The sequence below is a fragment of the Mustela erminea genome, chromosome 2, assembly GCF_009829155.1.
Source record: "Mustela erminea isolate mMusErm1 chromosome 2, mMusErm1.Pri, whole genome shotgun sequence".
NCBI classification, from domain to species: domain Eukaryota; kingdom Metazoa; phylum Chordata; class Mammalia; order Carnivora; family Mustelidae; genus Mustela; species Mustela erminea.
The window spans coordinates 54,826,612-54,840,228 of record NC_045615.1 but is presented as its reverse complement, the minus strand read 5'-3'; the positions used below and the strand labels follow the sequence as shown (position 1 = coordinate 54,840,228).

The 13,617-nt window shown below is 35.7% G+C and overlaps 1 protein-coding gene across 1 annotated transcript; it reads left to right on the top strand.

The window, feature by feature from the left end:
- Positions 1-12,524: 12,524 nt before the first annotated feature.
- Positions 12,525-13,109, top strand: LOC116584501 (10 kDa heat shock protein, mitochondrial-like). The gene has a single exon (XM_032332946.1). The coding sequence runs from the start codon at positions 12,594-12,596 to the stop codon at positions 12,900-12,902; it is 309 nt and encodes a 102-aa protein (XP_032188837.1). The 5' UTR covers positions 12,525-12,593; the 3' UTR covers positions 12,903-13,109.
- Positions 13,110-13,617: the final 508 nt, after the last annotated feature.

Sequence of the window (13,617 nt, the reverse complement as noted above, 5' to 3'; positions counted from 1 at the left end):
CTATACCAAGTTATTTCTATTTTTGTAAAAATTGTGTTTTTTTCTGATTATTTTCAAGACTTTAGGTTCAGAATTCAGATCATTTTCTTCTATGTTCTCCAGCAGTTCTTCAAAAACTTCTGTTGGCTCTTATCTGTGCTTATCAAGTCATAAACTCTACTGGACACATTTACACCAGGTAAGGCAATGTCACTGAAATGTCTTCCCCTTGATATATCATCTTGTTCTAATTGCAGGGCAATGACATGTTTTTAGAAAAAGGAATTCCTTGTTCAAGCCAGTTGTCCATTATGGTTCATTATAAAAGACTAAACTTTGTCACCTCAATCAAAACACTCAACTATAATTTTCCTGATGGAACGTTATGGGCCTTCTGAAACTTTAAAAAGTGTCATATTTCATGCTATTCGTGTAATGTGGTCTTTCATACCATTACCATATGCCAGTTATTAGCTCTCTTTCACTTCTGCTCAGGTCAGACCAAGGCAAGTAAACATTGTCACCTGCTTAGGATTGCGCAAAGAATCTTAGTTTGAAAAGCTGGTCAGATTTTTGCCCCCAGTGGAGAGGACTAAAATGAGTATGCCCTGAGTGGCATGAGTAAAAGCTGATGCAGCAGCAAATCTAGACCTGCACTCTGTAGGAATCAGGCCTTGAAAACCAGTGGCTTACAGCATCCTCTGTTGGGAATTAGACAAACGACCCAAACAGCTCGTAATGTCCTCATTATCTTCAAAACAAAGCATGTTGTTAAGTATGCCAGAGGACTACTTGCATTCCAGAAACTTTGTGGTACAGAATGTCCCTCTTTCAATCATGCAGTTAGCATGAATCACCATCTCTGAAGAGAAAGAAACATGAAAGGGCTTTACTCAAACATTTCTGGTAATATAGTTATTTCTTGAAATAACAAATTCTCTAGATGATTCCATTATCCTGATTCAAAGAATCTTGTGGAATGTCATATGACAAAATTATAAAGGACCTCCCCAAGAAATATGTCTTAGAATATTTTTCTATCGTATTTATGTTACACTTAACCATCATGTATTTCGTTTGTAAAATAAATTCTCCTCTATATCAATTTTTAATTTAGAATGAAACTGCAGATTTTGATGATGCAATTTGGGTTTATAAAGACTTTCCTGAAGGGGTGACTGGGTGGCTCAGTGGGTTAAGCCTCTGCCTTCGGCTCAGGTCATGATCCCAGGGTCCTGGGATCGAGCCCCACATCGAGCTCTGCTGAGCAGGGAACCTAATTCCCCCTCTCTCTCTCTGCCTGCCTCTCTGCCTACTTGTGATCTCTCTCTCTGTCAAATAAATAAATAAAATCTTTAAAAAAAATTTAAAAAGACTTTCCTGAATGTAGTAAATGTTAAATGTTTCAAACTGTTCATTCTTCATAAAGTAAATACTGTTGTTTCTAATACTGTCAACTGAATAAAAGGCCAATCTCAAAAATTGGTTAGTAAATACTTTATTCATTGTCTTATCAAGGACTATGACAAAGAGACAGTAGAAGAACAGCTCCAAAACTTGTTAGTTTACATAGAATTATACACCATATTATATATGGATATACATGCTGCCAAGCAGTTCTCCAAATATGTGTCACAGGTATAATTCCGTCAGTTATAAAAATTAAGGCTTACTGACATATACACATGAAGGAGTCTTAGGTCTTCTCAATACATTATGTTTGTATCATATCTGATTATTCAAAAATATTGCTTGCATGCCCTCCACTTAACTGGTTTACCGGGTCCTCCCTGTTTTTGCTATCTCCTTGAGGTCACTTGAGAGGATCACAGAAGGCTGATATCAGTTACCTGAGGTTTTAGAGCACAATACTAAGGCTTTCCGAGGTAGCCATTTTAGGCAGCTATTTTGAGAATAACAATATATATTTTTTTCTGATTGTTTTATGAATAATTTTCTACTTGCCAAACACATAGCCCACTAATACTATAGTATGGGGATTTATCATCTTTATTTATAGTATACTTAGTACAGGCTATAGCCTAGTTAAAGAACTCATTTGCCACTGCGGCTTTCTATTTAAGGTTTATGAAATAGTTTACTGTGAATTAAACATTGAATGTGTATTTCAGGGTTACCTGACTCACAAAATCTGTCTTATTTTTAATAACTTTAAAAGCCGTATTATAGAATGACTAAAAGTTAATATGACACTGTCAAGGAGCAAGAATTTCCTTTGCCCCTCAAGGTCCTTCTAGCTAGCCTAAGAATCAAATAGACTTGAGACAGATTAACAGAAGAAAACCAAATTTAATTTCATACATATGGGGAATCCACACAGACATGAAAATTCCAAAGACAGTCAGGCAAAATGAGGTACATATGTCATTCTTGAACTAAGGAGAAGGGGAGAAGGGTCTTGGATTTCAAAGCCAGGGATTCAATTCCCTCTGAACTGAAGCTGAAAAAAAGTGTGTGTTTGGTACACAAATGTTTTCTGGGCCACTCAGGAACGATGGGAAGAGAGGACATTGGAAGGTTTCTCCCTATCTACTATACCTAATTTGTAGTGTATCAATATGTAGTTATATCTATATGTAGTTATCTATGGTGGTAGCTCTCCTCCTGGAGTCCTCTACCTAAATTCTGTTAGGCTGTTGAGAGTAGGTAAAGAGTTGGGTTTTGATTGCTTTTAACACAAAAGTGATTTCATGCCTAAGTGACCCACCTTGGGCCAGCCTGCCCATGGCCCCTTCAACACCTAAACCATTGTCTAAGTCACACCCATTACGTGCAATTAACTTTATTAAACATCAATCCTTAAGAGCCTTGAAATTATTGATATAATCATCTGTTAATTTCTAGGCGTGAACATCACAAAAAAATATTGTTATATGCTCATTTTAATTTCTCTAGTAACATTTATCAACTACTTACATTTTCCTCGAATTTGACTTTATTTGCTCAAATGCTAGAAATATTTCTTTAACTTACATGAAAATCTACCAAACACATACCAAACACGTTTTAATAGAAAATTATTTTCAAGACATTATTTCAGTCATTTGCCTCAGGTTTATGTGAAGTCAAACACGAGAAGAAATTATTTACTTCAATAACTTAGAAGTATACCATGCTAGTATCCAGCTGCAAACAGTAAGAGTACATTAAAGAGAATACTTTCTTTCCAGAAACAAATCTTACAAATTTGCATTGCTTTAAGGAAAACAAACAAACAAACAAACAAACAAAAACCCACCTTCTTTTTTTTATTATTATTATCAGTTTCCTCAAAACAATACTTCCCTTCCATATACACCTTAGGATCATCCTAATGACAATATATTAATGTTTTGTCCTATAAGAGATGCTTTTTAACAATTTATATCTTAAACGGTTTTATAGTTTTATAGTTCGTTCTTTTCAGAAAAGCTAAGAAATACAGAAATGCAATACTTTCTACTCATTTATTTTTTCAACCAATAACACTAGAAGACTACTCTTTGTTGATACTGTGTTCAGTCCTGAGTATGGACTGCCAGGAACAATAGAAAGTGAAATAGATAGCAGAGTATTGTGTTCTATAAGGAGTGAAAAAAAAAAAAAAAGACAGGTCCAATAAAGGAAAATAAGAGATACAGAGGTAAGCTAATGCTTAGGAGGTAAGCTAACACTTCAATGAGTAGTTTGGGTATCAAAGGAAGAATCAGAGAAAACCATTCTGGGCAAAGAAGTGAACAGCCATGCAAAGTTCTACATTGAAGAAAGATTTTGAATATTTGAAAGAACTGAAAGAAGGTCAGGATGAAAAAGGGTTAGTGAGGGGGAATGGATCACAAAATCAGGTTGGAGAAGGAAACACATTGGGAAACCCTAAATTCAACAGTTGTTTGTTACTAATGTTTTTAATATCTGTGTACCTACCTCTGCCATCATTTTATAAATTAACATCCTCTCTCCTTCCAGGACCTTAGAGTACAAAATCAAGTTTCAGGAGGACTTTGGGAGGACTTTATTGTTTTTCTGAATGAAAACATGAGTTCCTTTGTTGGCTGAGCTCAGGAATCTACCATCTGTATCATCAAGCTGAGTGCCTAAAACCTGAGCAAACTGGTACCTAGCCCATGTCCTACAAAGCCTGGCTCACTTTTAAGACTTTCCATATCAGCTCTGAGATGGATGTTTATTTGGAGATTGCTTTCTCCAGTTCTGGTGTCTAGTGTTTGAATTACTTCTATCATTACTCTTTCCATACTGAAAGATTACTAGTGTGCGTTTGCTTGATTGTATGTACTTATGTTGTCCAGAACATCCTGTTCAGGATTTACTAGGTACTGTTTCCCTTCCGAGAATTAACTGTAATTACCTTCTGTTAAGTCAATTATTGCTTCTCATACAATTGTTTCCCTCTAGAAGTCAGTTTGGGGGCCAACCCTTACAATACCAAGGGAAAGAGATCCATCAAAAGTGGCCCTGAGGAAACACTAGAACTCCTCTTTATCAGCTTCCTTTAACTAACTATGCCCCTTTCCCATTTCACAGTATCTGTGCTCAGTTAATAAACCACACTGACCATAACCTAATCAGCTTATTTGTGTCTACTCACTCTTTATGCTTCATAAAAGAATACACAGCACTTTGCAGTTTGAGTCACAACTACTTCTCATGGCTTCAAGTACCACCAGTCCTTACCTATGTTAAACCCTCCTCACACTGAATGGTCTGACAGCCTCCATTGCATTTTGCAGGATGAACTGCAAAGCCAACTCACTCAGACAGCTAGGCGAGGCAGCAGAGAGTCACATTGTGTGTGCCTAACACTGGCCTCTTGGGAAACCTAAATTCTCAGAGGTCCCGTTCTAAAATGTTTGGATTCCAAGGGTCTTATATCTAGTCCTGAAAAATGTTTTGTTGTTGTTGTTGTCTGTTTTGTTTTGTTTTTAGCCATCTACACAAAAATCTAATACAGATCTCCAGGGCTCTAGAAATAGGCTAGATGAAGTATTCTGTTTCTTCTTTTCTTCACCAGATGTGCTCCACAGAGACAGAGAGTATCTGGTTCACAACACCAAGTAAGGTGGGCTTTACCAAGTAGAGAAAACCCTGAATACTTAAAAATGATAGTGTATTTTACTTCCATGTTATAGTATACTGCCATGCGCTATTAGTCTGTGACTGCTATAGTGGCTTCACAATGGTTGTGAGAGTGCTCGCTTCGGCAGCACATACACAATGGTTGTGGGAACCAAGGCTCTTTTGATCTTGCTTCTTGGCCATTCTCAGTACTTGAAATACACTTAATGGTCTAGTATGGGTACTTGAGCTCCAGCTATCATCAACATTCCAGTTAGCAGACAGAACACGAGGCAAAGAAAAGTGAGAGGCTCTAAGCCCAGCTGGAACCCAGGAATTATTTTACTAAAAATCAAGGGGACACAGATATTCAACACTGTGTCCCATCATCTTGCACAGTGTCTAGTGCATAAATATACCCACTGAGTTAATAGTCTGTGAATTTATGTTCCAGCTGCATCAAGTGTGTTATCTCATTAAAATCTCACACCAATCCTCTGAATCGTGTTTTCTTTTAACTTTTTAAGAGAGGAAAAAACAGAAGCCCAGAAAAATGTAAGAGATTTGCCTATAGTAATGCACTGAAGTAGGATGACAGCCCTAACTTTGAACTTTAAAAATGTTCCATGTGTCTCAAGAGTAATGACAGTTTTTTATAGCTTTATATGGAATCTGCCATGGAAACTGCCTGCATCTGTGTCTGTTCTCATTGTTCCTGGATGGAAACTGCTTTTAAGAAACCCATGTATTACACTTTATTGTTCCTGGCCTCATGGCCTACTAATTTGCCAGCCTGCTGCTACCAACTGCTTCTGCACCTGTGTGGTTCTCATAATTTTTTTCTAACCTGAGTGGAAGAATTAAAATCACATAGATGGAGATGTTTAAATGGTGTTGGAGATAGTGCTGGGCCATCTACATATAGAACTATGATTCGTGCTTACTCTCTGAATCAAAATATAGACTGGACATAATTTTTACCTGTGATATTTATTAAGTAACTCCAATGATGTCACAGAAAAATCCTGAACTTAGAACGTTTACCTAATAAGAATCCATAAAACTGAGATCATTGTCCTCTATCTGAGGTTATATGGCAGAGAAACAAAGCCGGGAAATTGTATCTCTGAATCTCCATTCTTTCATTTAGTTCACTGAGCCATCTGGCTGCCTTAATTTCCACCCACTACTTGAAATATGTGTTTATAGAAATAAATATGAAACTGCAACTAAAGTAATATGAAAACTGCAAATGCAAAAACATGATACTGACAAATACAAAAGTCTGTGTTCTAGAAACAATTAATTACTCTGTTAACACCAACTTTGGTTGTTAGAGTTTATAACCTCCTGAAAATACATACACGTTCATGGGTAGACCACTACTGTAATAAGTTCATTAATTTTTAAAACCCTTGCCAGTGACTATAATACTTGTCTTTCTTAGATGAACATTTTATATTGTTCTTTGAGTGAAAATTTCATTAAAAAATGGAAGTCAATAAAATAATATCTTATTTGTACATCTAAATGGTTTAAAGGAGACTTTCTCTTTTGGACTGAAGACTATCTGAATGGTCATATTCTTTTTTCTGTTTTTTTTTTTTTTTTTTTTTTTAAAGATTGAAATTCTAAATAACTCTGGTAAAGTTGAAATCCTTCTCGTTTTCTTTAGTTTTGAGAGGTTAGACCTACAAATCTAACATACTAGATAGTTTCAATTTTTTTTTTAAGATTTTATTTATTTATTTATTTGTTTGTTTGTTTGTGAGAAAGAGAGAGAGAGAAAGCACACAAGCAGGCAGAGAGGCAGGCAGAGGCAGAGAGAGAGGCAGGCTCCCTGCCGAGCAAGAAGCCCAATGCAGGACTTGATCCCAGGACCCTGGGATCATGACCTGAGCCGAAGGCAGCGGCTTAACCCACTGAGCCACCCAGGCGTCCCAGATAGCTTCAGTTTCCACTAGGATGTTTTAGTAGTAGAAGAGAGTTTTATACTCCTGTATAGAAACACTAAGAAACATAGTAAGAACATAGATAAATACAATAATGAAGATAATTTCAGCCAAGATTACTGAGCAATGTGTTAGGTAATAACAAGAAAACACAAACTACCTACATCCACACACACACACACACACACACACACACACACAATTTTGTGCTGTCTTCACAACCATTTACTAATGTAGTACTTTTGAGTGCTATTAGTCTTCTACTTGTATAGAAGACTGTATGCTTCAATCTACCAATCTTCTAATCTAATGAAAAAATGAAAGGACCTTGAAATGTTTTTTCATTGGTGAGGTGGAGGTGCTTTTTGGATATCACATGGAAGCTGCAGACATATTTATGTCTGAATAATACTCTATCACATGCATTTTTATGGTAAGATGGTATAAAAAAAGGTGAGTAAGTGATGACTCCTCTTTAAAATTTCACTGTCTACTTAGGAAATATAAACAAATACATTACAAAATGACAAACACATTTGGTAATTAATTTCAGTTACCATGAAGAACCATTAGTAACATTGAGCACCATAAAGGGCTCCCCTTTCTATGTAAAGAGATTTAAGAGGGGCACCTGGGTGGCTCAGAGGGTTGGGTGTCTACTCAGGTCATGATCTCCAGGTCCTGGGATAGAGCCGCATATCAGGCTCCTGGCTGGCTGGGCAGGGAGTCTGCTTCTCCCTCTGCCTCTGCCTCTTCCCCTGCTTGTGTGCTCTCTGTCTCTTTCTCTCAGATGATTAACTAAAAGCTTAAATTTTAAAAAAAAAAAAAAAAGAGAGAGATACAAAAGAAATAACTAAAACTAGGGACTAGGTATGTATATATACTTGGTATATATATAAATATGTGTGTGTATGTATATATATACACATATGTGTCTGTATGTATACACACACACACACACATATATATGTATGTATTAGGTCATCATATTTAAAGAATTTAAAGAATATTTATATTCTTTATATTTAAAGAATTCAACACAGTGATTTGAACAAATGTAAACAAATTCCTTTGCTGTAAAACTGCTCAGAACAGCTAATATACTAATTTACACCATGTACCTCTGAATTTAGTGTGAAATAGTTCCCACTCTTCCCTCTTAAAAAAAAAATATTTATTTGTTTGTTTGTTTGTAGAACTGTTGAGGCTATTGTTCCACAGACCAGAGAAATGGAATGGGCCAATATTCATCTTAAAACACTTCATAAAATTTAGTCCATTTATTAAAAATTATAATAGTCTTATGCCTTAATTTTGAAAGCTTAAAAATGGTGAGTGTTTATTGAAGCTTTTTTTCTTTTCAAATTTATTTCCAGGCTACATAACTCTAAACTTATAGATACTTCAAATCCTTGAAAGCCTAATTAATATGAATTTAGGAAACATTAATTATCATTTGGGAAGAAACACTAAATTTTTCCCTCATAATAACTAATAGAAAGCAAAAGAAAGTATGGGCAAAGTAAAATTTAAAATAATCTTGGATTAAATAGTGTCTATAATGTGGCATTATTATTACTTTGCCTTAAGGGCTGTCAAAATAGTAAATATTCTGTTGACATTGAGAACATACTTCTGTGTAATGCAACCTAAAGGTATGTCATAGAAATGTCCAAAGCATTTGCATTATGGGGAAATTTTTCAATTTTTAGTTTAAGTTGGCAAATATATTTCTTCTCTTCCCTGATCTAGAATGATTTCATGAAGTTAATCACCTTATTGTTAGAATTTATAAGTTATTCAGTTTCATCCTATTTATTTTTTTAAAAAATACATCTTTCATATGAACATGTATCTACAGGGGAAAATACTGAATGGTCCAAATTTTGAATTACAGACCTCAAATATCTCAAGGGTTCAACTCTGGAAAGTAAGTATTAGTAAAAGTTTTACACATCATTAGTAAGTGCTAAGCAGTCAACTACTCTTGTATAGTAGAGCTTGATCTCACTGCTAAGACTGAATCATAGGGGCGCCTGGGTGGCTCAGTGGGTTAAAGTCTCTGCCTTAGGCTCAGGTCATGATCCCAGGGGCCTGGGATCAAGCCCTACATCAGGCTCTCTGCTCGGTGGGGAGCCTGCTTCCTCCTCTCTCTCTGCCTGCCTCTCTGCCTACTTGTGATCTCTATCTGTCAAATAAATAAATAAAATCTTTCAAAAAAAAAAAAAAAAAGACTGAACCATAAATTGCCAATATCTTCCAACTTAGACCAGTGGCTCTCAGTGACTCATGAGGCCATGGGTTCTCTTAACCATCCTGCAATGTACATGACAGACCCCACCAGCAAAGAATAATCTGGTTTCAATATCAATAATGCCAAGTTTGAAAAATCTTGCCATAGACAATTCTAGCTATATGTACTGTAGGCATTTATATCATACAACTAAAAGCAAACTTACATTCTTACCCAAACTGTTTTTGACAGTACTCTCCTCATTCATTAAGATTTAAAACCACAGAGTTAATTACAAGACCCACCCCTCTGTTTCTCTCAATAAAAACACTGTCAGATCAGATTCAACCGCCACAACAGCTCCCATATACATCTTCCATTCTCCCTTTTAGAGAATTACTGAACACCCATGGACTATGACATAACTTTTCTGATTGCTGGTACTTCTTATTTGCACCCCCTCACTGCTCAAATTCGTACTTCTTTCCTCCATCCCTGCCCACAATTCTTCTTTCTTTCTTCCTCCATATTTATACCTAGGCAATCATCCTAGAATACCATACAAATTATCTCACTCATCCACTCATGATTATTTAATATTTAAGCATTGTCTCAGTCATGAAAGATAAAACTTGACTTTGAATATCCTCTCCCCTCTTTAGTCCTAATTTCGACCACTACTTCATCTGTGATACTCACCTCAGACTAAATAAAATATAAGTCACTATACCCCCAATGCAATTTTTCTCAGAATTTTCTCTATCTGTATTTCTTTTTTTTTTTTTTAAAGATTTTATTTATTTATCTGACAGACAGAGATCACAAGTAGGCGAGAAGCAGGCAGAGAGAGAGGAGGAAGCAGTCTCCCTGCTGAGCAGAGAGCCCGATGTGGGACTCGATCCCAGGATTCCGGGATCATGACCTGAGCCGAAGGCAGAGGCTTTAACACACTGAGCCACCCAGGCACCCCTCTATCTGTATTTCTAATCCATCTGTAATTTCCAGATAGCAAAATTCTCCTGACATTCAAAAATCATCACCTGATTGACATAGATGAAAGAGACATCTTTCTACACAACACTTTTGTAATACATTCTCCTTTATTTATGTATATAGTAGCATTATCCGTTTCTTGTACTTCTCTCTAGACCATAAGCTTCTCAAGGGTTGACATATATTTTAATTATTTTTTTATTTTCAGAGAAATTATAGATCTACATGAAGTTTTGTGATCTCATTTATTTTTTATAGAGTTTTACGAATTATAACACTTTATGAAACTTTAGTACAAAATAATAAGAATTTTGACATTGATATAATATACTGATCTTACTCAGATGGCCCCATTTTTGTTGTATTTACCTGTATGTGTGTGCATGTATGTATCTAGTTCTGTAAATTCTATGAAATGTGCTGTCATTTATTTACACTATAATAAAGATAGAGAAGCTTTGCATTGCCACAAGAATTCCTTATGTGGCCCATTAACACCCAACTTTCCTTACCTTCCTTTCCACCTCCTCTCTCTATGCATCATCCCTGGAGTGCTGACAATACTGACTCCATCTCTGGCCCTCCATCTTGTTCATGTTTGCTCAGTGACCTCGCTTGGGTCTATGTGTCCATGCCTTGGGTATTAATACCCATATCCTAGAAATGCTGGACAAGGTTGGGATGCGGGGAAGTTTGTTTTCATCTCCCATGAATCTGTTAGAGATAATTAAGTCTTTCCCCTTCCTAACGCACAGGTAGTGCCACATGATCTAATTAAAGTTTAGCTTCCAATGAAGTACAGGCAAATATTTTGAAGTGCACATGAACACTTTGATTTCACTACAATGCCCCTCACTCTATAAAATCTGCAGACTAAGGTCTGGACTTTGTAAAGAATAACAATCCTCCACCAGATCACACTGTGTCAGTAGTTACCCTGAATAAAACTCTTTATAAACTGTATGGAGTGTCCTGATTCCTTTTCTGGTCTCAAAGTGCCTTCTCAGATTAGGCAATACTTTACTCTCCCTTTGCCTTTTTAGTCATTAAAGTTGAATTTTAGGGTAGTATAGCCTTTTGTGATGGGCTTTTCCATTTAGCATAGTTCCCTGGAGATTAGTCCAAATTATTAAGTATGTAAGTAGTGGAGTCTTTACTGCTGGTTAGTATTTCATGGTATGGATGAGACACATGTTTCACCCATTAAAGGACATCTGTGTTGTTCAGTTTTGGGCAATCATGAATAAAGTTGCTATGAACATTCATGTACATACAAATGTAATCATTTGTATGATTACAAATATCCATTTCTCAGGAAAAAGTACCCAAGGGAACAGTTGCTGAATCATATGGAAATCGCATGTGTACTTATTTAAGGAACTGCAAAACTCTTTTCCAGAATGGCTATACCATTTTATATTCCCATCACAAATGTATGATTCAAAGAATTTATTTTGATAAGGTTCATTTTATCAAATTTTTCTCTTATTAGTCATACCTTTGGTATCAAGTCTAAGAACTCATGGCCCATACCTACATTCTGAAGATATTCTCCTTTGTGAATTTTTAAGTTTTATAGTTTTATGCTTCACATTTAAATTTAAGATCCATTTGAGTAAATTTTTGACATAATATATGAAGTTTAAGTTCAGGTTTATTTTTTAATTTATGGATGCCTTATTGCCCGATTGCTTCATCAAGGTTCATTTAAAAGTCCACCCTTCCTCCAACTAATTGCTTTTGCACCTTTGCCAAAGTTAGTTGGGCATGTTGCTGTGGGTTTGTTTCTGGGTTCTTTGTTTCATTGATGTATGTATCTACTATTCCAACAATATTGTATATAATTTTGATTGCTATACTTAATAGCTAGTTTTGATATTGAGCAGAGTGATTCTCCTTTTTCAACATTGATTGAGATGTGCTAGACCTTATGTTTTTCCATATAAACTTTGTATAAGCTTGCCTATGTTTACAAAAAATTTTGTGTGGATTTTGATAGCAATTACATTAAATCCGCAGATAAATTTGGGGACAATTGACATCTTTGTTGAGCTTTTTGCACTATGGACTTAGCATAGCTTTCCATTTATTTATGTTTCTTGTGATTATTTTCATCATTTTTTATGATTTATATTCTAAAATATATATTTATATTTCATGCAGAAGCATACAGACCCTGGATATGCTTTATTAAGTTTATAAATAAATATTTCATTTTAGGGAACAATTTTAAGTGGTGTTGTGCTTTCAGTTTTGATTTCCACAGTATTAGTTATTATATAGAAGTGAACCTGATAGGACTGCGTGTCTCCTTGCAGCGGCGGCAGCTCTAGAGCGGAGTACGGACTGCGGCGGCCGGAGTCATGGCAGGACAGGCGTTTAGAAAGTTTCTTCCCCTCTTTGACCGAGTTTTAGTTGAAAGGAGTGCAGCTGAAACTGTAACCAAAGGCGGTATCATGCTTCCAGAAAAATCTCAAGGAAAAGTGTTGAAAGCAACAGTAGTAGCTGTTGGATGCGGCTCCAAAGGAAAGGGTGGAGAGATTCAACCAGTTAGTGTGAAAGTTGGAGATAAAGTTCTTCTCCCAGAATATGGAGGCACCAAAGTAGTTCTAGATGACAAGGATTATTTCTTATTTAGAGATGGTGACATTCTTGGAAAGTATGTGGACTGAAATCATTATTAAAATGGCATGAAGTGAAGCTGCCCATTCCAGTGAAGTTGTGAAATCTTTCATCATGTAAATAATTTTCATGTCTCTTTTATAATAAACTAATAGTATCCAAACTAATAATATCCAGTGTCTCTAAAATTTAGTTTTAGTGTACTGATAAAAACATTAGCAAATAAAAATGGATAAATGAGTGGTTAAAAAAAAAAAGTGAACCTGATAATTATATATTGATTTATATCCTGAAACCTGTTTTACTCATGTATTAGTTCTAGGAGTTTCTATAAATTCCTTGGATTTTCAATGGAGACAATCATGGCATCTGCAGGTAGAGGGTTTTTTTTGTTTTTGTTTTTCATTTCTAATCTATTTGTCTTTTTTTCTTTTCTTGACTTGTTGCAGTCAAGGACTTTTAGGCTAATGTGAAATAAGAATAAGAATAGGCATTTTGCTTTTTTTTTTTTGTTTTGTTTTATTTAAATTCAAGTTAGCTAGCATGAAGTGTATAATTAATTTCAGGGTAGGTTAGTGATTCATCAGTTTTATATAACCCTGTGTTCATTACATCAAGAGCCCTCCTTCATGCCCATCACCCAACTACCCCATCCTCCACTCACCTTTCCTCTAGCAACCCTCAGCTTGTTCTGTAGAGTTAAGAATCTCTTATGATCTGTCTCCTTCTCTGTTTTTATTCTATTTTATTTTTCCTTCCCTTCCC

What these genes read in the sequence shown, in the direction of transcription:
- LOC116584501 (XM_032332946.1), top strand. Translation starts at nt 12,594, where the DNA reads ATGGCAGGACAGGCGTTTAGAAAGTTTCTTCCCCTCTTTGACCGAGTT.